The 25,406-nt window shown below is 37.5% G+C and overlaps 1 protein-coding gene across 1 annotated transcript in view; it reads right to left on the reverse strand.

Moving 5' to 3' along the window:
• Nucleotides 1-9,217: 9,217 nt before the first annotated feature.
• Nucleotides 9,218-25,406, reverse strand: part of NSUN3 (NOP2/Sun RNA methyltransferase 3) — a 60,845-nt gene continuing 44,656 nt past the window's right edge. The window contains exon 6 of the mRNA XM_025914025.2: nt 9,218-11,073. Within this exon, the coding sequence (XP_025769810.1) occupies nt 10,803-11,073 (271 nt within the window). The 3' untranslated portion in view covers nt 9,218-10,802. The remainder of the gene's footprint in view (nt 11,074-25,406) is intronic.

Here is a 25,406-nt window from a genome sequence, read left to right on the forward strand (position 1 = left end):
AAACTCCATGTTTTCCTATTCAGAAGTGTCAATAAAGAGCAGAGAAACTTTTCTCAGACCAAAGTTCATTAAAGTTACTCTAAATTAAAAAAAAAAAAAAGAAGAAGAATGTAGGCATACTCTCTATCATTTGGATGGTCACAATTAAGACTGCTGTGCTCAAGGTGTTTCTGTTATCCAGTTAAGATTAAGCGGTACTGTTATAATATCTGGGACATAATAACTTAAGAACACTAAAGGTGTTCTTAGTATATATGTCCTGTATTCGTGAAAAGTTGGAGACAGAATGGCATCATAGCACACCACAAAAATGAAGGCTTTACTTTAGTACAAATAGAGAAAATTAGTGGAAGGATTGAGAAATTAAGTGATGCATGACAGCCAAGACAGTCTGAAATCTAAAGCCCTATACCTTACCAATTAATAGCATGCTCAGTTTTCAAGTGGCAACAGTTTCAATAGAACAGTGTCATCTGTGATATTAACTAATGCTATTTATTTCAACTTTACTTTTCAATTTTGAAAATATAGGGTTTTGTGAACTTGAGAGTTGTGTAAAACCATATGTATATAGAATTTTATACACTGTTCTGTTTCTTTTTAAATAAATAATAAAACACTGGAGCTTCAGAAAATGTTCTTGCTCCTTAAAAGGGGGCTCCCATATTACCAAAGTTTGAGATACATTACAGTGAAAAATATCATGCTTGGAAACAAAAAGTTGTTTTCTAAGAAAAAGAAATGGAAACAACCAGGCTTTCTGGCATACTGGCCTAAAAGAAATGTCAGTTTAGCAAAATGAATGTAATTGTCAAGAGTATGAAGTAACACAGGCATGTGCCCTCTTCAACCAGGCTCTCTCCTGTCTGCTTCTCCCTTGTCGGACACACTGCCTACTCAGACCTTACTCTTCTATTTATCAACTCTTCTTACACATATTTTGGTTCACTATTGTCTATTTTCTTTCTTTAATATACACGGTATTAGTAGCCCTTTACCTCAATCTGTTTCAGCTCAGAAACTTTTCAAAAGAGAAGAGAATGGATTAAATAAAATAACGAGTATGTAAATACTTAGAACAATGCCTGAAATATAGTAATGGCTCAAAACATATTTAGACACAATCTGTTTTACTCTAAAAATTAGGCAACCAAGATTTAGAAAGTTAGAGACCTATTTAATGTTACAGATAAAGTTAAAGGCAGAAGTGGCTCCAAATCATATTTTAAAAAAAGAAAAAAGAAAAACTCTGGAGTAACTGATAAGTTTATGGAGAATAAGATTTTTCTATAGTTTCTGCAAGTGCCACTTTAATAATCTATTTTTTGACTGTCCTTGATATGCTGAAGTACAATTTCTTTTTCTATTTTAAGACATTCTCATCTGCTGTTCTGCCCTTGGATATTCCTTGTAGGTTTGAAGTATCCTCTAGAAGACAATTATGGATTTATCCATTGGCATTCCAACCTTATTATTGAGCCTATTTCATTTTAAAATTTTCCCACACTGTATGCATGCCTAAGCATGCTCATAATACAGTGGGTTCTCTATTTAATTTACATCTCTCAGTCCAATGCACAAGCTTTTGAAAATGATTTGACTATTCTTCCAATTCATTATGGAAAACTTAAGTATTGCAGCCTAAAATATGCCTGTATTGTTTTCATGTAAGAGTGTAAGAACAACAAGACTATATTCTTAAAAATCTAGATCAACTTTGAAAAAAATAAGTCCTCTAGTACAACTTCAGCTAATTCTAGAGTGGAAGTGCTGGCAAGTTATTTAAGGATATCCCAACCAATAAGCTGGGACACTTCATACATTGTGATGTTAGGTTTCCTCAACCTGAGTATTCAAATTTTGATGAAGTTAAAGAGGATGTAATTGTGTGTGTGTGTGTGTGTGTGAAAGAGAGTGACAGTGAGAAAGATACAGATCTCAAAGCAAGAGGACCTAGCATGAAATGCTAAGGGCTCAGGTTTCATCCTGTAGGCAACAGGGAGACACTGAAGAATTTTAAACAGGGTAATGACATGATGGGATTTTGTTGTCGGAAGAGAACTTCAGCAGCAAAGAAGAGTGGACTGTGTTCCCACCAACAGTGCAAGAGGGTTCCCGTTTCTCCACATCCTCTCCAGCATCTATAGTCTCCTGATTTGTTCATTTTAGCCACTCTGACTGGAGTGAGGTGATATCTGAGTGTAGTTTTGATTTGTCTTTCCCTGATAAGCAACAACGTTAAGCATCTTTTCATGTGTCTGTTGGCCATCCGGATGTCTTCTTCAGAGAAGCGTCTATTCATGTTTTCTGCCCATTTCTTCACTGGGTTATTTGTTTTTCAGGTGTGGAGTTTGGTGAGCTCTTTATAGATTTTGGACACTAGCCCTTTGTCCGATATGTCATTTGCAAATATCTTTTCCCATTCCGTTGGTTGCCTTTTAGTTTTGATTGTTTCCTTTGCTGTGCAGCTTTTTATCTTCATGAGGTCCCAATAGCTCCTTTTTCCTTTTAATTCCCTTGCCTTTGGGGATGTGTCAAGTAAGAAATTGCTGCGGCTGAGGTCAGAGAGGTTTTTTCCTGTTTTCTCCTCTAGGGTTTTGATGGTTTCCTGTCTCACATTCAGGTCCTTTATCCATTTTGAGTTTGTTTTTGTGAATGGTGTGAGAAAGTGGTCTAGTTTCCCCTTCTGCATGTTGCTGTCCAGTTCTCCCAGCACCATTTGCAAACTGGTGCAGCTGCTCTGGAAAACAGAGTGGAGGTTCCTCAAAAAATTAAAAATAGATCTACCCTGGGACCCAGCAATAGCACTGCTAGGAATTTACCCAAGGGATACAGGAGTGCTGATGCATAGGGACACTTGTACCCCAATGTTTATAGCAGCACTTTCAACAACAGCCAAATTATGGAAAGAGCCTAAATGTCCATCAACTGATGAATGGATAAAGAAATTGTGGTGTATATACACAATGGAGTACTACGTGGCAATGAGAAAGAATGAAATATGGCCTTTTGTAGCAACGTGGATAGAAATGAAGACTGTTATGCTAAGTGAAGTATGTCATACAGAAAAAGACAGATACCATATGTTTTCACTCTTATTTGGATCCTGAGAAACTTAACAGACGTCCATGGGGGAGGGGAAGAAAAAAAAAAAAGAGGTTAGAGAGGGAGAGAGCCAAAGCATAAGAGACTCTTAAAAACTAAGAACAGGGGCGCCTGGGTGGCGCAGTCGGTTAAGCGTCCGACTTCAACCAGGTCACGATCTCGCGGTCCGGGAGTTCGAGCCCCGCGTCAGGCTCTGGGCTGATGGCTCGGAGCCTGGAGCCTGTTTCTGATTCTGTGTCTCCCTCTCTCTCTCTGCCCCTCCCCCGTTCATGCTCTGTCTCTCTCTGTCCCAGAAATAAATAAATGTTGAAAAAAAAATTAAAAAAAAAAACTAAAAACTAAGAACAAACTGAGGGTTGATGGGAGGTGGGAGGGAGGGGAGGATGGGTGATGGGTATTGAGGAGGGCACCTTTTGGGATGAGCACTGGGTGTTGTATGGAAACCAATTTGACAATAAATTTCATATTTAAAAAAATAAAAAATAAAAAAAGAATTCGAAAAAATATATATTAAAAAAAAAGAGTGGATTCTGAAGTGTAAGGCAGGAGGTAGGAAAAAATTCAATAGCTCAGGTGGGCTTAACTAAGGCAACACCAATGGTATTAAGACAGAACAATAAAAAAGGGTAAAACTTGGTTATTATCTAGAGGTAAGAGTGAAAAAAAAAAAGGAAAGAGAAAAACTGAACACGACTCCCAGGTTTCCAGCTTGAGAAGCCAGATGGATGGAGGTGCTTCTAAATAAAATTAGAAGTATGCATAGAGAAAGATTAAGGACATTCACTCAGATGGCCACAATTTTCTCAAGAAACTAGGAGGCAGGAGTATCTTCTGAGGGAGAAGAGGAGAGTGTTTATCTAGAAAAATTGTAGACAATAGTGGAAGTTCAGGAAAGTCACTAATGGGAAGGGAAAAGGAAGCTGGCTCAAGAATAGCCAAAGTTAGGGGCGCCTGGGTGGCTCGGTCGGTTAAGCGTCGACTTCTGCTCAGGTCATGATCTCACGGTCCGTGAGTTCCAGCCCCGCGTCGGGCTCTGTGCTGACAGCTCAGAGCCTGGAGCCTGTTTCAGATTCTGTGTCTCCCTCTCTCTGTGACCCTCCTCCGTTCATGCTCTGTCTCTCTCTGTCTCAAAAATGAATAAACGTTAAAAAAAAATTTTTTTTTGAAAGAATAGCCAAAGTTATTGAGCAGTGTAAAAGTCTTAGGGGAGGCAGGTAAACATGAATCTGTAATGAAATTAATCTGCACAGTTGTGTGAATATGTAATGAGATCAATCTGCACTACTATATGGTTTTCTTTTTTCCCAAATAATGCTCGGCCATCTAGGTATGACAGAGGCAGATTCAGGGACTACTGGACTAATCCAGAGTTGCAATTTGAAATATCAGAGGCAGTTGAATCCAAAAGTAAGGGGAGATAAAAGCACTGTTCGAAAAAATTTTTAAGGCATCAATCTTAGTGTTTAGTATGATAGATAAGGAAAGGAGAACAAAAGAGGAATGAATAGTCTTAAGGGAATGAAGCTTTGGAAACTGGATTATAGGTGTTCTTTTAGTGTTTATTTATTTCTTCAGAGAGATAGAGGGACAGAATCCCAGCAGGGGAAGGACAGAAAGAGAGGGGGACACAAATCTGAAGCAGGCTCCAGGCTCCGAGCTGTCAGCACAGAGCCTGACATGGGGCCTGAACCCATGCACCATGAGATCATGACCTGAGCCTAAGTTGGACACTTAACCGACTGAGTCACTCAGGCACCCCAGAAATTGAATTATAGTCTTAATGAGAATAAGAGAGTAAAAAAGTTGGAAGGGCAGGGGGTACAGAGATTAAATTTTCCTAACTACAGAAATTCTAGATCTGTGCTGTCAAGTATGGTTCGCCAAGAGCCACAGTGGCTACTTATATTTAAAATAATTAAAAAATAGATTATGTTCCTCTGAAGGAAGATACCATATGTTTTCACTCTTATGTGGATCCTGAGAAACTTAACAGAAGACCATGGGGGAGGGAAAGAGGGAAATAAAAGTTAGAGAGGGAAGGAGGCAAACCATAAGAGACTCTTAAAAACTGAGAATAAACTGAGGGTTGATGAGGGGTGGGGAGGAGGGGAAAGTGGGTGATGGGCATTGAGGAGGGCACCTATTGGGATGAGCACTGGATATTGTATGGAAACCAATTTGACAATAAATTTCATATTAAAAAAAATTATGTTCCTCTGTCACATTAGTTACATTTCAAGTGCTCAGTAGCCATGCACGGCTACCATACTGTCCATATTGCACAGGTCAGGTAAAATACTGCCATCATATAGAAAGCTCCATTGGAGAGTGTGTCCCTAGATAATGCCAAGTTTTAGAAAATGCCCAAGAGTGTGAGCCTCTGAAGACAATGAAGACAAAAGGCATTGAGAGAGAGGCAGTAAAGGAACCAGAAAGGCAGGATATTGGATGGGCTTTCCATAAAGGTGTTGAATTCAGCCTTTGTCAGGAGTTCCAATGGAGAAGATATGAGCCAAACACTAAAGTCCTCAGTGAATGCAGAGTGTTAGCAGGTAGATGAACACAAAACCTTTGTATGGAGTTGCAATGTGCTTCCTAATGACAGTATATCCTAAAACCCTTTAGGCCTAGTGTAGTGTCCTTTATTTGTGAAACACACTTGACTGACTCAATCTAGACCCTATCCCAGAGTGATATTCCAGATCCTACTTAAACCTCTCCTGAACCATTCTCCTCGTTCAAAAATCACCTCTTCTGAAACTCCATCAACTTACTTTGGCCAACTCAACACTGTGGGGTGGAAAAGAAACCTGTTAACCCTATATAGTCAGGTTAACTAGGTAGTTGAAAATAATGTGCCTATGGGCAGAGCTCTAGTTTCATATAAAACATTTAACAGAGATTAGCTATAGAATATAGACAAAAGCAATCCTTCTTAATTGAAGAGCACAGGTAGTTTGTGTATGTCTATTCTGCTTATTAAACACATTTGTTATAATTTAGGACTTACACTGAGGTTTTTTATAATTGAGTCAAGAGGCATATCTATCTCTCTTGGGATAATGTGTAGAAATGTATGGGGCGCCTGGGTGGCTCAGCCGATTAAGCGGCCGACTTCGGCTCAGGTCATGATCTCGTGGTCCGTGAGTTTGAGCCCCGCGTCGGGCTCTGTGCTGACAGCTCAGAGCCTGGAACCTGTTCCAGATTCTGTGTCTCCCTCTCTCTGACCCTCTCCCGTTCATGCTCTGTCTCTCTCTGTCTCAAAAATAAATAAACGTTAAAAAAAAATTAAGAAATGTGGTACAGCTAGTTGGCTATCATACCGAACGATTTCCAGTAGCATCAGAGGTAAATGCCACCACGATGTTCTCTTTTTTCTTACAAGTTGGCAGTTATGGGGGAGCCTGGGTGGCTCAGTCAGTTGGGCATCTGACTCTTGATTTAGGCTCAGATCGTGATCTCAGTTTGTGGGATCAAGCTCCACATTGGGTTCTGCCCTGTGGGGAGGCTGCTTGGCTCTCTCGCCTCTCACTCTGCCTCTCCCCTGCTTGCATGTGTGTTCTCGCTCTCTCTTAAAATAAGTAAACTTAAAAAAAAGAAAAAAAGTTGGCAGTTATGAGCTATAAGTCCACAGTAATCCATGCCTACTCACACCAGTTCATGAGTCAGCACTGGTTCCTTAGTCTTCTCATGTCTCTATCCCTCACCCCCATGATTAATGTAACAGTGGGAGAAAAATACTTACTGTTTTGGAAAGGCTATTACACCTTGTTTGGATTAGTAACTATTAGTCTTTCTCTAACTTAATAATTGTAAGTTGAAATAAGTTCAGTCCCCCTTTTCTATCACCAACATTAATCTCTCTTACTTCGTCCATTCATGTTAACACCTGCAATTTTACTCCTACTTGTTTTTAAGAACTAGAAAGAAGCTGGGTCCTGCTTATTTTTCACTAGGCTATACGTTTTTAGTCTCTGTTGATTCTCCTAGGTTGTACAGTTATTTGTGTGTAATAGGCTCTTCCATAGCAATATGCAGCAGAAAATTCCTTTTGACAAGCCATAGCAAGCTTAATTGAGTCATGACGTATGCCATCAAATAGCTTCCAGGGAGGCAAAAAGCCCTTTTTCTAAGGTAGCATACGACTTCACCGAGTTTCAACATGACTATATGATCTCACATAACTAAGGAAATTACTTTTTTTCATTTGTGAAGTTACAGGAATGTATGGAGTTAACATTTGATTGAGCTAATTAAATTTTAAAGAGCTCTCTGGTCTACCAGGCTTTCTTCCTCCTTAGACTTAGAGAAACCTATTTTTAAAAAATCTTAGCATTAAATTACAGGTCAATTTTTTAAAGTTGGTTTGGTTTTTTGTTTTTACTCTATTGTTTAATCAGCCCCTAATGAGAATCTCAAATCAATTCTTGTTAAATTTTCATCTTATTTTAAATGTCACACAGTAAGTAATATTAATAGAAACTATTCTGTTAAGATAGCGTTTCTGATTCTCTCCCATTGACTTTGCAGCCTGAAGCCAATCCAAATTCTGACATTACTTGTAATGTTTTCAGGACAGATGCTGTTAGGGCTTTCAGCACAACTGGTAGGATATCAGCAGACATTAGTTAACTTGTGAACCTTCATCTGAATATCCTTCAGATACCCATGGGATCTGGGTGATATTATAGCTCCAATGTCAGCCTGAAAAGTAACATCAGTAATGGGTACCATCCTTACTTCCTCCCCACTGCAGCAATAAGGCAAGGAAGGGAGATTGTAAACCACTGGTTTGAACCATATAAATGGGTTGTGCTATCTGTTATATTTGTCCCCAAAGCCAAATTTACCTAGCACATAATATAAGTAGTCCCATTCAATTGCATCAAAGGACTTCTCTGCATCTAATAAAACTGTTGCTATTGGTTCCAATTTTCTCTTTGTATTCCAGGAGAGTTGCATTAGCCTATGCAGATCATCTGATGCTTATCTTCTAGGTATAAAGCCTTCTTGAATAGGGCCTATTAGATTTGTGATTACTTTATTTAGTCATGTAGCAAGTGTTCTGGTACCTATTATGTTACACCTACTCACATTGTAGGAAAGGATATTTTTTACAATACTGCTAAGGGGGTAACATGCAATCTTGAATATGAGGCTATATGGATACATATAATAGGATAAAGGACTGTATGCCGCCTTGATTCCAAACCATAGATAATATCCAATGCTTTAAAAATTCAGTATAAACCATTTAAATGCATTACATTTATTCACAGTCTATTTCTGAAACTAGTGGCTATTCAGTGTGCTGAAGGCAGAGAGAAGTTAATGTGTTGGTAAGCAACCTAAATTTTTATAAAGCTATTTTGAAAGTAACTCAGTGCCACAGAAAGTAATATCAATTACTCCTTGCTTTTCAGTTGACATTGCAGGGCTGCTCCAAATTTCTATTCTTCAGTTCAGCATCTGCAAAGAAAAGGAAGGCACAGAGCACCTCCATGGGAGATTTCTGGGTATGACAATCAGAAGTATTTTAGAACACACCCTGAAAGACTCTAGTTTTTTTCCAAGTACTGATGAACCTTTGATGCTCTGTGACTAAAGAATTGCATACAAGTGAAAAACTAAGTGATGGAGAGTAAGGGAGGGCCAGCTGATAAATTTGGGGGTTCCTATAACCTATGTCTTGTGAGACAGCATAGTGTAGGGAGAAGGGCCTGGGCCTTTGGATCTAGTTTTCACCTTGGCTCCATTCTTTACTTACCAGAAGAGTACAAACGGAACTGAGCTAGGGTTTTCTCATTCACATAAGGCAGTTAGAATACTCACTCCTCAAGTTGTTTTGAAGATCAAAAAAGATAACATGTATATAGAGAACTTAATAATATTTGATGCTCCACAAATGCCAGCTGCTTCATTATAATTAATGTTAATAATAACATAAGTTATACACACACACACACACACACACACACACACACACACACACACACACCTACCTCTATTTGCATTTTTCAGTAATCACAGGAAGGTCAAATCCAATGGCACACTGAGTATTCAGATTAGGCTTCATGGCAGCATAATGGAAAAATAATGACATTCAACAAAGTGCACTGTGAAAAGTTACTTTGTGATTAACCTACACAGAATAAATGCACTTTTAAATCTATAATAACTGAAGACAGGGTTTCAAACTGAAAAAAAAAAAAAAAAAAAAACAAGCACAAACTTAAATAAATAAATAATAAGTTTTCCATTATCATTAATTTTCTGTATTAATCCAGTATATTTCATTGAGTCCAAGAGATCTGGTTTTTCTTTCCCAGCTATAGGAAACTCGTTATATATGCTTGCAAATTAAAAAAAACAAAAACAAAGAAACATACCAAAAAAAAACAGTTAATGAGCAGTCTGTAGTTTAAATGCATAGAATATAGTAAACAAATTCAAAAAGATTCAGCTTCAGCAGAATTTTCTATTTCTATAGTCAGTTTATTTTTTTAAGTTAATTTCCAAATAGATATTCTCTTTTGAAGTATGCTGCAGAATTTTTCTTAATAGTTGGAAAAGTACATTTGGACTCTAAGTGAAGTAATTTCTAGAGAAAACACATGATCCAAACCTGAAGCTAAAACCCTAAGTTCATATACAGAAATGTATACAAGATTCCCAGATATATGTAAACAGAAAGAGTCACTCAGTAAATGGTATTGGGCTCTGGTAATTGTATAATCCACTCTCATTAGGCATCTCCCTCTTGTGCATTAATATGTGACATCATACTCTCATATAACATTTCATAGCAGAGTGAAATAAAAAGCCCCTCCAGATTGCAACGGTAAGATAATCAGATTCTGTAGTGCTCATTATGACTGCAATTATGTAACAAAACTCTCCAAATATAGTTCAGTTATTGTAGTTATTAATCATTCTGGTTTTGTTTCAAGTACTTGCTTTATAGCCTGCTGGATAGACTCCATTATTCTACAACCTGAATGTCGAAAGTCAAACTTGCGCATGTGAATCTGCTGTTCTAACAGCCTTTCAACATAATTTACCCTTTCAATTTGTATTTGTGAATACAAAAAAAAGTGGAGAAATAAAGCTGGTGTCAATAGAGTCACTGACCTTTGCAGTAAACAGAAGATAGTCCTTAGCAGAAAACAACGTGGCAAATAAGAAACCTATTTTCTAGAACTAGAAATAGTGCTGCTTAAGAAGTTAGTCTCAGAATTCTAATCAGTTCTTACAGAAAAAGGATAGGGGTTGGGACTTCTAAAGAATCTGTATATTTGATAAGGAGAAAAATTATGAAAGGGCCAGGAAATGTGCATTTTTAAAGGTTCAAAGCACCAACATCATGGATAGAATGTATTCCTAAACACATTATGCATAAAACCATGTATTCTGACTAATTTAACTACAAAATGCCAACTAAAAGACAGGAGATGTATTATACAGAACAAACACCATCTGCAACACCTTAAACCAGTGCTATAGATGTATTTTCAGGAAAAAAATACACCTGGAAAATTCTCAAGCCTAAATTCTGAGATGCCAAGTATTAACTAAATAGGATTCCAAACAGACCCAGGGAAAATGACTCCATAATTATTTAAATGTTAAAACAGAAAGAGCTCAGGAAAACATAAAATAACACATTGACATGGTTTACAAAATGCAAGTCACCAATTTCACGTAGTCCATGATTTTTTCAATTTGGCCACATACATTGGGCCCCAGGCTTTGCCCTTATCTGGTATCACCAAGAGTCCACATTCCTGGCCAGTGGGAGCAAATGTGAAGTCTTGGGAGCAAGTCCTTGCCATTTCCTTAATGTCCACGGGCATGATGTTACTGTAGGAGTTTAAAATTTCACTGATGACATCTTGATTTTCTGCCTTGGAAAGTGTGCATGTAGAGTACACAAGTAACCCTCCAGGACGTAAGGCCTTAATTGCAGACCTGTGTGTCATCAGGAAAATGGAGAAGTTTGGTTAGATTCATTAAAAGAAACAGATGAAGTCACAGGTCAAGGAAGCTTATATACTTGAAACTACCCTTACTCTGATTCAGGCTGCAAGAACTTTGGATATTTTCTAGCCTTACAACTATTTCTTTCTAATGTATCCCTGGATGACTTGAGAAAAATGATAATCAGGTTAATCAACATGGGAAAAACAGGCAGTGTGTTTGACAGGTTCTTTGCTTTGTTTTTTTCTTTTTCTTTTTTTTTTAAGAATAGGAAGATGGGTGGGGCACCTGGGTGGCTCAGTGGGTTAAGCATCTGACTTCAGCTCAGGTCATGATCTCATGGTTTGTAAGTTTGAACCCCACATCGGGCTCTGTGAAGACAGCTCAGAGCTGTTAATGTAATGGGTTTGTCTTTGAATATACTGAGTGGTACTAATAGGTAGGTGGGAAGAAAACATCTGAACTTCAGGAAAGGAGTTAAGGTTCAGTGATAGCTGAAGTCATAGTAGTAAATAGGATTTCCCAGGAAAAGAGAAGAAAATAAGTGGTCTGGGGTGCCTAAGTAGCTCAGTTAAGCGTCTGACTCTTGATTTTGGCTCAGGCCATGATCTCACGGTTCAGGAGTTCGAGCCCCATATCAGGCTCTACACTGATGGTGTGGAGCCTGCTTGGGATTCTCTCTCTCTCCCTATCTGCCCCTCCCTGGCTCGCTCTCTCTCTCTCTCTCTCTCTCAAAATAAACAGACTTAAAAAAAAAAGAAAGAAAATAAGTAAACTAAAGACAGACACTAAGAGAATACCTACATTTAAAGGGAAGCAAAACTTAGAAAGGAAATAAAGGCAGCTTCACCAAATGAATATGTAGCTTTGAGAAAAGATGGAAAGGAAGGTGGTTTTTGTTTGTTTTTTATTTCTTTTAGGGGAAGACTTAAACATAATTGTAAATGCAGATCCAGGAGAACAGTCCCAGGACTTCACACTGCAAATGAAAAAGTTATTAGCTTCAGAAAAGAGGGGTTACAGCTCTTCATCTAAAACAATGTGGGAGCATGAACAGGGAACTAGGATGTTGGAAGGTAAACAAAAGTTCATGACACAAAGCCTTGATAATAAGAGGGGAGTGGGAAGTAAGGTAATCTCCTGAGAGAAAACTAGAAAGTCTTAGTTCTGCTGCTGTGGTGATAACCTCTGAGCAATTACTACTCACGATTTTTTTTTTTTTTTTTTAAGAAATCTATGTTCTAGAATCTGTACCAGATTTAAGTCTACAGAAGGCCCCATGTCTCACATCTGTATTTAAAAAACTAGAGCACAGGCCAATAAATGAGGTTACCCACATGATCAAAACTAGTTCAAATTCTATTCCCTATTTTCAATTATTAAAGGATTGAAGAATTCTAATTCAAAACAAAGAAACTGATGACAAGGTTTTCTTTCCTCAAACCTCCTAGACACACTTAAACAGTAAGGTAAAAAATATATACATATGTATATTTTTAAGTACAGACTCAAAACAATAAAATAAATAGGACAGAATTACTAACAAAAGATTTCAACACATTTCTGAAACATGATATGCACACAGGAGAGTGGCAGCAGTTCACCAGAGTGGAGAGAGCCTCTCATGGTGAGGACAGCAGCCACAGAGGGCATAATTTGACCTGTTGAACTACAGAAGAGTTTGGGACCAGGAAATACCAGAGGTAATGTGATGGGAGTAAAGAGTGAAAACAAAGATACTGATTCAAAGCATATGTAAGAAACCATGGAGGGGCACGTGGGTGGCTCAGTTGGTTAAGCATCTGACACTTGATCTTTGCTCCGGTCATGATTCTCTCTGTCTCTGCTCCTCGCCAGCGCACGTGCGCTCTCTCTCCCTCTCTCTCAAAATGAATAAGAAAACTTAAAAAATTACATCACCATTAAAAAAAGAAAAAAAGAGAAAGACACCATACTCCCATACTTAGCAAGTCAGGAAGCCAAGAAAAAGTTGCAAAGTTTTTGCCTAAGGAAGTTGAATAAATTGTTTCGGGAGACTTAAGACAGTCACTGTAAGTGTTTGTCCCCGAAACCAAAGACCTCTACATTCTACCTTGAGGAGAACCTCCAGGGTAACTGCCAGCTTCTGATAAAGTGACATCACGAGGCAAAAAATTCCACCCCTATAATAAACTTCCTAGTACTTTATTGTCCCATTAAATAAAAAAGTACAACCTGCCAGATAATTTCAGTTGAAAAATGCTTAAGCAATGTGTAAGAGCAAGAACAAAATAAACAAACGAACAACAACAACAAAATGGCCTAGGAAAAAACAGAAAATTCAGAAAACGAGACATAATAAGACCTAATAAATGCAGAAAGATCAGTAAAGATACAGCACCCACAGAACAGTAACACAATGCCATGGAACAGGACCAAGGAAAAGGCTCATAGGTATTAAATATATGTTCATCATGATAAAGAATATTTTGTAGAAGTGTTTGGAAGTTAAGGTTGAAGAAATCTTCTAAAAAAGTAGAACAGATTGACTGAAAATGAGACAAGTAAGGTCAAGCAGATCCAAATTTCAATTAACAGGAATACCAGAAAGGTAATACAGAGAACGGGTAGTGAGGGACATTAAATCAATGAAATAATAAGAGTAATTTCCAGAGATAAAAGGAGTGTTCATCAGTAGGCTAGAAAGAACTCATCAGTAGGCTAGAATTATTATTTATTGAGCATCTATTATGTTGTGCTTTGTTCTAGAAGTTAGGTATATATTAAAATAGAACAACAACAACTGCAACAACAATACCCTTTGCTTTCATGAAGCTAACATTCTAGCTGGGGGAGATAGAATATTAAAAAAATAATATCAATAGTAAGTCTGTCATGAGCTAAACTGTGTCCCCCCCCAAAATTCATTTGAAGTCCTAACCCCCAGTACCTCAGAATCTTACTGTACTTGGAGATTGGGTCTTTGAAGAGGTAATTAATTTAAAATGAGATCTTTAGGGTGGGCCCTACTCCAATGTAACTGGTATCCTTATAAGAAGAGGAAATTTGGACACAGAGTTACAGAGAGAAGACCACGTGAAGATGCAAGGAAAAGACAGATAATCTACGAGCCAACCAGAAAGGATTCAGAAGAAACCAACCCTGAGGACCCTGATCTCAGACTTCTATCCTCCAGAACCATGAGAAAATAAACTTCTGTTGTTTAAGCCACACAGTCTATGGTACTTTATAGTAGTCCTAGAAAACTAATACAAAGTATATACTCACCAAAAAACAACTTGTGTGTGTGTAAACAAATACATATATACACACACACATACATATAAACCATAAACCTAAACCATATATATGTATGTATATGTGTATATGTATATATATATACACACACACATTTTCTCTCTCTGTATATGTGTATGTACATATATATGTATATATTTATATACACACACAAGATATACAGTAAAACCTTGATTGCAAGTAACTTGTTCTGTGAGTTTTCCATGAGACAAGCAAACATTTCTAATAAATTTTAACTTGATAAATGAGCAATGTTTTGCAATACAAGTAGTACAGGATGCTGAATGTCACATGATCACAACTGAGCCAACGGTTCTCGAAATTCGCTTTGACATACAAGTGTTTTGGATTACAAGCATGTTTCCAGAAAGAATTATGCCTATAAACCAAGGTTTTACTGTATATGGGTGTATGTGTGTTTGTGAATTTTTTCCTCACCAGACAATCCTCTAAGTCTCTCAAAACAGTGACTGCATGTCTAACAACTTAACTCAGTTCTGACACTATTCACCTGGAGTTAGCGTCAGATCCCACAGGTTAAGGGCTAAGCCCTACAAGGGTGCCCTTCAGATGACAACCAGAAATCCAGGCCACTTCTGACTAACCTGCCACATGTTAAACGTTCCCACAACCCCTGTCCAACAATTTGGTGGAATGGCTCACAGAACTCAGGAAAGGAGTTTACTTACTAGATTACTGTTTTATTATAAAAAGATACAATTCAGGAACAGCCAGATGGTAGAGTTGCAGAGATGGAAGAGTATGAGTTTTAAAAGGGGTGCAGATTTACTGTGGGCTTTCCAGGCATGCCACCCTCCCAGCACCTCTTCCTCACCAACATGGAAGCCCTCCAAATCCCTTCAGTGTTTTTTATGGAGACTTCATTAAGGAGGTGTAATTGATTGAAACATTAGCCACTGGTGATTTTACCCAATCTCTCTGGCAGGGGAGGCAGATGGGAGGGAAGCTGAAAGTTCCAACCCTCTAAACACACGGGTGGTTCCCAGAAAGTCCTTAGAAACTTTCCAAAAGCCACCTCATTAACATAAACCAAGGTGTGGTTGACAAAAGTTTATCAATAACAAAAGTTCCTTTCATCTTTACAAAATGCAAACGTTATAACAATAGATGTTCCTATCCCTCTACCATTGAGGAACTTTCAAAAGTTTTAGGAGCTCTGGCCAGGATCCAGGAACAAAGACCAAATATATTTTCACAATATCACAGTTTGCCTATTTTTTTTTAACGTTTATTTTTGAAGGGGAGAGAGACAGAGCATGAGTGGGGGAGGGGCAGAGAGAGAGGGAGACACAGAATCCGAAGCGCGTTCCAGGTTCCAGGCTGTCAGCACAGAGTCTGATGCGGGCCTCAAACTCACCAACTGTGAGATTGTGACCTGAGCCGAAGTCAGACGCTCAACCAACTGAGCCACCCAGGAGCCCCTATTTTTTTTTTTTTTTTTTTAATCTAGCAATAGGTTCTATGTAGAAAATTCAAACAGGATAAGAGGGTTAGAAGAGTTTGGATGGAGGAGACGATTGCAATTTTAAATGGGGTAGTTGGAACAGGATGACATTCAAATGAAGTGACATTTGAACAAAGATCTGAGGAGGTAAGGAAGTGGCCATGCAAATATCTGAGGGAAGAGCATTCCACACAAAAGGAATAGCCAGTGCAAAGACCCTATAGCATACTTGAGGAAAGAGGAAAGAGGGGCTAGAGTGGCTAAAGCAAGGTGGGCAAGGGGGTGGCAGGACGAGATGAGATCAGAAAGCCAAGAGGGGAGGGGTGCAGAAGGTCTTAGATTACTGTAAAAGCTTCAGTCTTATAATGAACAAAAAAAAAAAATCCATACTTAGATGCATTAATGTTAAACTTTAGAATTTCAAGAACAAAAGACGCTAAATGCCTCCAGAAAGAAAAATGGGTCACCAATAAGGGTTCATGAAACTGACTGGCATCAATGGTGTCGCTCACCCCAAATCCTGGAAAAAAAGCAATTTAAAGTGGATGCTACTTACTGCCAAACTGTCAAATAAATATAGAGGAGAAATACAGAAACTTTCCAGATATCTGATGACTCAAAAATTTTACCTCTAGCAAAATGAGGAGCTCAATCAAGAAAGGGGAGAAATGGGCACTCCTGGGTGGCTCAGTCGGTTGAGCGTCCGACTTCGGCTCAGGTCATGATCTCACGGTTCGTGAGTTCGAGCCCCGTGTCAGGCTCTGTGCTGACAGCCTGGAGCTCACTTCATATACTGTGTCTCCCTCTCTCTCTGTCCCTCTCCTACTCTCACTCTGTCTCTCTCTCAAAAATAAACAAACATTAAAAAAAATATTTAAAAAAAAAGGGGGGAGAAATGTACTGAAAATAGTAAATGTAACACAGGAAAGCAGTGAGGGGAGTGAAGCCCAGAATGATGACTACTCAGGAGCCCTAGAGGTAACTACTCCAGGCTAGAATGACAGGGAGATCATTAGAGGGAAGTGAGAAGGGATGAAGAGATGAAATGACTGAAAACTAAGAAAACCGTGAAGATCTGGTATATGCAACTAGACTGGGGCTGGGGGGAGGGAGGAAAAGAAGAGAGAGAGAGATTTTCCCATCAAACTGGACTGTAGGAAAATTTTCCTTTCAGTGGCACTTGATCATTACACTGAAGCAATAGAAAAGAAAACTTAATTCCAAAGTATCTGTCCATTCTGCAATGAACAATATTTACAGAATTAACATACACTGATTATGGGTCTTCAATGTTCAGAATCATTGCATAGACTGATCTTAGTAATGCTTCAGAACAGATTTTTACGTCCCTGAAAGAATACTGTCCAACCCAAACATAAAGCTACAGACATTGGGAAGAAGGGAGGGAGAAATGGAAGGCAGAATGGGAGTACAAATATTCTTGTAACACAAAGAGAGAAACCAGGAGATAGTGGCCTGATTATTGCAAAAAAGAATAAAGCTTGAAGTATGCCAGAGACACATTCTAATACTAACAGAACAAGAAGCATAAGTATAAGCATGCAGTGTACTAAGTTTCTGGGCTGAACGAAGAAGAAATGAGAACAGGGTAAGAACTCAGGGTGTAGAGTGTGGTGTGAAGAGGTAAGGGTGGCGTAAGTGAGACAAACCTGAACAAGAAGTCAGTAGTCAACGTCCAAGGCTGTTAGGTTAAGAAATGACAGCTAAACGTACTAGTCAGAGGTTTGGGAGTTATGTACAGAATAAGTAAAGAACAGAAATAATTAGAAGTGTTGCCTATGAGGAATAAGACTAGGGAAAGAGGGAGGAGGGGTAGGAGTAAATTTCCTTTAAGTAAAAGCTCATTTTTATTTTCAATTTTTACCCATATGTGTACTTCTATGATAATACAAATTAAAGGAGCTATGACAGTAGGATAAATATCAAAAATGTTCCTACAGATGTCAGTTATTTTTTTTTCTTTTTTTACTCTGAAGGAATTAACTCTCTAGAAAACTTATTCCCTGAGGTTCCAGATAACTAAAATTTTATGATATTCAGAATTTCTAGGCTCTTCATGTATTCGTTTACTGATTAAAAAATATTTCGGGAATTTCTTACCACTGAAAGCCTATTTAACCTTCAGTGTTTGTTGGCAGTGTCTAAAAAATTTCTTATATTTACCTTTTAACTGTTCACTGTGCCCTAAATATCCCCCCCCCCCCGCCCACCACACACACAAAAGGCTCCTATCTAGACACCAGACATGTGAACCATTGTGTTCACATTTGTGTAGAGCCTGTAGTAGGAAGAATAATGGCCACATGGCAAAGTTGTCCATATCCTAATCCTCAGAACCTTTAAACACCTCACGTTAAGTGGCAAAAGGGTATTTGCAGATGTGATTAAATGAAGGAACTAGAGATGGGAAGATTATTTTGGATTATCTGAGTATGCCCAATGTAATCCCCCAAATCCTTAGAAATCAAAAAGAAGGCAGGAGAGTCAGAGGAAGAGTTGATAACCATAGCTAAGGCAGGAGTGACAGGATTGCTGGCCAAAGACCATAAACCAAGGAATGTGAGCTGCTTCTGGAAACTGTAAAGGTAAAGAAGCAATCCTCCATCTTAGTCTGTTTAGGCTACTATAACAAAAATAACAGACTGGGTGGCTTAAACAATAAACATTTGTTCCTCACAGTTCTGACGGTAGGAAGTCAAAGATCAAGGTACCAGCAGGTTCGGTGTCTGGTGAGGACCTGCTTTCTGGTTCACTGATGGCCCTTGTATCCTCACATGGCAGAAGGGCTAAGGGAACTCTCTGGGGTCTCTTTTATAAGGACACAAAACCCATTCATGAGGGCTCCACCCTTATAACCTAATCACCTCCCAAAGCCCTACCACCTAAAACCATCACCTTTAGGATTAGGATTTTAACACCAGTTTTGGGAGGACACAAATGTTCAGTCTACAGCACTCACCTAGAGCACCCAGAAGGAATTGCAGCTTTGCCAGCACCTTCATTGTGAACTTAGAACCCTCAGAAGTATAAGATAATAAACTTGTGTTACTTTAAGCCACTAACTTTGTTGTAATTTGTTATAGCAATAAAAAATTAATACACACCTAGTGACAGGTTTTTTTTTTTTTTAATTTTTCTTTTACAGTAACCTACTAAGGCATTAGCAGATTTTTCTAAAACTGCATAAATTACAACTACACTCATTTTGGATCATTTTCTGATTATAGCAATGGGTATAAGATTTTCTTTAAAAAACTCAGATTACTGTGTAAGGGATATATACACAGTTTGAATGGAGATCTTTTAAACCCCCACTAAAAGGACTTTGTTCCTAGTTCCACAATTAGCAAAGCCAATGCCTAATCAAGTAAGTATGATTCTTTCTTATTACAATTATACAAAAGTACACAGAAGCCTCATCATCTACAAACAATATGTTCCTGGCCTAATGGAAATTTAATTAATTTCTACAATGTTGGCAACGTTGGCTAATTCTTCTGTTTTTTTTTTTTTTCCAACATTCATAACTTATGTTTCTAAAATTAGGTTGGTATAAGTTAACTGGTCACATTAATTTCTACAGAAGGAAATTGTATGTGGCAACACAAAGGCCTTTTTACAAATTGGGTTAATCTCAACACCATAGGGCAAACTGTTAGGGATTTCTGTAAAATGGTTGTTGTTATTTTGCTGCTGCTGATGGTTGTTTGTATACCATTTTTGTCCTTTTGCTTGTAGTAGTTATAGATTTCAAGAATACCATGATTTTGTATTAAAAGATCAAGGAAGGGGTGCCTGGGTGGCTCAATTGGTTAATCATCTGACTTTGGCTCAGGTCACGATCTCATGACTGGTGAGTTCGTGCCCTGTGCCGGTCTCTGTGCTTACAGCTCAGAGCCTGGAGCCTGCTTCGGATTCTGTGTCTCCTTCTCTCTCTGACCCACCCTTGCTCATGCTCTGTCTCTCTCTCTTTCAAAAATAAATAAACATTAAAAAAAAAAAAATCAAGGAAAATAGATAATGTGAAAAAACTCACTCCCAAGGTTCAGACAGCTGGGAATTATTGTAAAGTATAAAGATATCTTTATAATGAGCATTTATCAAAACATATAATAGTTTCTTCAGTTTGACACATAAATGGCAACAGGTACTTAATTTTAGTTAAGGCTACAGTATATAACAATTGCATAATCAGATTAGTTCAATGGTTTAAAAACCAATACTTCTGGTATTGGCATCTTGATAATTTAGTATGTGTTTCACAATATACTAAGTGAAAATTAACACACTTCTAAAATATAAGTACTTAAATATGCACTACTTTGCCTACTATAGTTGTGTCTAGGATAAATCATCTGCTTCTATAATAATTCACACTTTGAAACAGTCCATAAGAACCAAGTAATTATTACTTCATCCCAATCATAAAAAGACTATATATTATTTTTTAGACAGTATGGTGGGAGAAGGGTGTGATGCTTCAAGACAGAAATGATTACAATCAGAATGGAAGAAAGATACTGCTTAGTAGATCTTAACAAGCCCAGTAAGAAATTTAAAATTCCAGAGAGAGGGAAAACACATTTAGAAGTCAGAGAGACTTGAATAATACAAGTAAACTGGCAAAGCTGTGGTCATGACCATATAAATACGTTAAGTCAGGACTAGAGAAGAAAAATAAGACATGTTGGTTCTGGGGTCTGGTAGAAGGCAAAAAGGTTCTCTATGATTGTGTAAATTTCTGTCCATGAAAAGTTCTTTTTCTTTTTTTGGTTTTTAATAATAGGAAAGAAAACTAAGTTAACTAAGCAACATCCATTTTGGCATAATGGTATCCTCTGCTAACCTTTTCCAGATGAGCTGTGGCCCTGTGGTTTCTCTATGACTGTAAATTTCACAGCTTAACAAGAACCTGAGTAATGGGATATTTTTCATCTATGACAGAACACTAACTCTACTGCATCGAATTACTACAAACCAAGTTGTGTTAAGACTGCCATTATTTACCACTGAATTATAACAGATGCTAGAGAGATGGTCAGCAGAGCTAATTATACTTGCCAGCAGAAGGCAGAAAAAGATGTCATGACTGACTATAATAGATGGAGTGGAAGTATCATTTTGATCAGATTAGGTAGAAGGCTAACCTAATACCTTAAGGTGAAATAGAAACTAGTAGACATTATCTTGGGTTAGCTATATTACTGAATACACAATGCCTAACTATAATGCAGAACTGGGGGAAGTACTTCTAAAGGAAGCAGATATGCCACATAATATAATTCCTCTATCATATCCCTGAAACATATATATTTTCTTCAGAAACCTCCAATCTAAGTGGTTATCACGCTTAATCCTACTTGAAATAAGAAATTAAGATTCTACCTCACAACACTGCTGTAGGAAATAAAGCTGGTATTAATACTATAGCACAGAATAAAGTGGGAAATGCTTTTACCTCAAGCACTCCTAATAGAAAAAGAATGATGGCTTTCTTGCCACAGAACCTATGCTAGATAGCCCGTTGCTTTATGGCAGGTATTGGCTATACTACTGTCTCCAAATCTTTGGTTGTCTTTCAGTATATTATGAAATAAGCTGAAAAGCATTTTGTGCTTGAAGCACCTAGTTAATGAAGCAACTAAAAACAAAATAAAAAATATTCTTAAAAAACCATGAAATTAAGAATAAAATGTTAAACTAAATTCTCCCATTTACAAACAGAAAACCTTAGCTGATTTTTGGCACTTCACAGAGCATACCCGAATGATACTTCAGGTCTACTATCTCTTGTACATGCCTTTGTGAAATCCAAACGCTCTGCAACCTACAGTTGTTCTAAGTTTGTGGCAGACTCATTTGGCTTCAAAATCTGACCTAAATTGATGTGAGGCTATTTATGGTCAAGACTTAGCCCATGTGACATAACTATTCCTAGGTTTTGTTGAAAACATATTAACGTTTGATGACAGGGTGTGGCCTCAGACCCTACTGGGGACAGTGGGTGACATACCAAATATCTACTACATTACCTTTTTAAAATCCAAAAAAAAATCAGAATTCTGAAACATATCTGGCCTCAATGATTTTGACTAAGGTTTCAGACTTGTATTTTAGATTCAAATGAGTTACAGTGCAAAGTTACATAAATATCTTCTGTACTATATCTACATGATAAATTAGCCACATCGTTAACTGATGAAAGCTTAATTTAATTAGTTTTAAAAGTAAACCATTAAAATCTTAACTTTAAAAAGCATCAGATAAGTACGTCTGCAGTCTGTATACAAGAGTCCATCAGTGTTTTCCTATTCTAACATCAAGTAAGAAAAAAAATTGGTTTTGTGTTCTCTCAATACACCAAAGATTCCCCCTTGTCCCCAAAAAAGTGTTTTGATTTGTACATGTGTATTTTTTTATTTTTTGTATTTCTTTTTGTATTTTTTGTATTTTTAAAGAACACTTTGTACAATCAATAATAAAGCCTTTTTATCAGGAGTTTATTTTGTCATTTTGTTCACTGCTTTTCACTGAATCTCTTTATCCTTGAAAGATCTGCTTAAAGAAAAAACAGAGACTTAAGCCCCAAGAGCCATGTAAGGTACTGGCTTAGACATAAGATGAGAATGGGGCACCTAGGTGGCTCAGTCAGTTAAGCATCTGACTTCAGTTCAGGTCATGATCTCACAGTTCATGAGTTCAGGCCCCATGTCGGGCTGTGCTGACAGCTCAGAGCCTGGATCCTGCTTCAGATTCTGTGTCTCTCTCTCTCTCTCTCTCTCTCTCTCTCTCTCTGCCCCACCCCTGCTTGTGCTCTGTCTCTCAAAAATAAATAAACATTAAAATATTTTTAAATAAAATAACATTAAAAAAAAGAAATAAGATGAGAGGACATTGCATTCCCAGCACAAGGAGGGAGATCACCTTTATATTTACAGACTGGTCCACATAGTCTTCCAGCTACCAAGAAGTAAAGTATGCAATGGCTGAGTGGGGGAAAAAAAATCATTACCTGACTGTCATACCTTGAAAATAAAATGTATTATTTCCTTAATCAAAGCATAAGTTCAATGACCTTGAAAAGCTAAACGTACACACACATACATACACACACACACACACACACACACACCCCTAACTAACATGTCTTGGAACCCTGGCAGCTATCAAAGTTCCAAACTGAAGGTATTTATTTAACTTAACCAAAATTGAAAACATGATGTAGGGTGTTCTGTTGTTCCTAAGGCAAATCTCTGAATCTCAGAGAATGTTATTTGAATAGCTCCTAAAACAACCTAACACATTTTTAAAATACAAATTCCATTTTTCTGGTCTATTCTTTTGGTCCTTGATTAGAAATCTGGCATTCTGTTGGGAGGGTCAGTGTTAATTAGATCACTAAATTTAACTGTTTTCTGCATTTAAAAAGACTGAACCAAACTGCAGAAGAAAATAATCAGCGCGGCAATAGTGCCATCTTTTGACCAAAGCAGAAAGTGATTCTCTCCCCCTTTCATTAATTCCTCATGATTTACTATCAGGAGATAAACAACATCTTTGTATGTCTTCCTTGTAACGTGTTTGAAGTGACAGTCACTGACCCTCTTACAACAATTTCTGGTGTAGAAGTAAAGCAATCATAGATGTCTGTACTTTTGAAAAATTGAGAATACAGCTAAACATTACTGTGATTAATATATTTATTCTTCATCTTTCCTCTCTTCCCTTCTACCAACATTAAAGCATCAAGGCAATAGCTACCATCCGTTCAGATGTAAATACAGGGAAGCAATCAAGTAAAATGGACTTAAAGATTCCTTTATTGCCACAATATTATCAAGCTTATTCCCTTCCTCTTAGAAACTCTAGTATTAAACATTTTTTTTTTTAAACCAGCTAAGAATGTAGTTAATTTTAAAAATTTTAAATGAGCATAGGAGCATCAATCTTGAAATGGGTTCCCTGTAACCATTTAATATTCAATTCATATTTCAGAGATTCTATTTAAGACTACTTTATAAGGTTACTAGCAACTTGTACAGAAAAGAAAAACATTTGTATAATTAATACTGTGAGAAACGTATGAATACTACTGGCAGTCTTTGTATCTTACTACTCAAATGACAAACTAAATCCAAAACTGAAAAGGTTAAATGCTTCCAGAGGACACTGCACACACAGCACATGTTCCTCTGTGAAGAAATTTTTACTTTTTTTTTTTTTTTTTTTAGAATAAAAGAGAATATTCCTGAATCAATGGGAATATGGATTTGATCCAGGAATCAAATGAGATGTTGATTCCTATGTTAGCCAAGTGAAGGACAAGTGATCAGTCTAATTAGTAATGTTTCCTTATGTTTATTTGGTACTTAATTTAAAGAGCACCTCACACATGGAGTCTTAATAAAACCTTATGAGATACACAGGGTAAACAGTCTGGCCCAATTTATCAAATGGAGGGTCACAAAGACTCAGTGACTTGCTCAAAGTTACACAGTTAATTAATGCAGCACAAAGAGTGTTATCCTAATCTCATACCAGGAAAAGGACTGCAAGCCTTACCACTGCTATATACCCTGAAGCAAATGTTACCACTGCTAAAATAAGTATGGAATCTAGGGCAATAAGACAGAGCATGCCACATGCATACATTTTGTCATCTCAACTGTCCCAAATGCTCACCTTCAGTGAGGAATAATCATATACTTCCAGGTACTTTTAACAAAAAGAAACTAAGAATTAATAGGTCTGGCACTATGACCTGCAACTCTTGGCTACCTGTTCCTTTTATAGAATATACAACCTTCACCTATTCAAGTGCTATAGCACAGAATTTATAATGAGGTAAATGAAAGCAATTACTTCATGTTGACACATAATTTGAACCTCTTTGCCACAGTCTGACATCTAAATCATAGTTGTAAAGAATTTTCACAAACTACACTCAACTGTTAGAACCTCCATTAAAATTCCAAATAATTTGAAATAATTCATAAGTACTCCAAATTCCAAAGAATCTGGAAATTAATTTAGCCAAATATTATTTACACAGCTTTAAATAAAAATATGTTTTCCTGGGGCACCTGGGTGGCTCAGTTGGTTCAGCATTCGACTCTTGATTTCCACTTAAGTCATGGTCTAGAGGTTTGTGGGCTCAAGCCCCCCATCAAGCTCTGCATTGGTGGCACAGAGCCTGCTTGGGATTATCTCTCTTTCCCCCTCTGCTCCTCCCCCGCTCGCACACATGCACTTTTGCCCCCTTCTCTCGCAAAAATAAACATTAAAAAATAATATTTTCCTCAGAAGTTTATTGATAAAATGATTACAAAACCAGACTAAAAGGTTCATTTTCAGCTTTGATCTTACCATACTATTTGATTCTGTCATTCATCCTCAACCTCAAGAAACATTCCCCAACTTTGGTTTCCTGGACACTTTGTTCACTCCTCCTTCTACAAAAGTCTAAAGTTCCCTTTCAGCCTCCTTATCCACCTTTCCTCTACTTCCTATCCATTAAATATAAGTCTTCCCTAGAATTTTA

The sequence above is a fragment of the Puma concolor genome, chromosome C2 (assembly GCF_028749965.1).
Source record: "Puma concolor isolate L17-30 chromosome C2, mPumCon1.1.hap2, whole genome shotgun sequence".
NCBI classification, from domain to species: domain Eukaryota; kingdom Metazoa; phylum Chordata; class Mammalia; order Carnivora; family Felidae; genus Puma; species Puma concolor.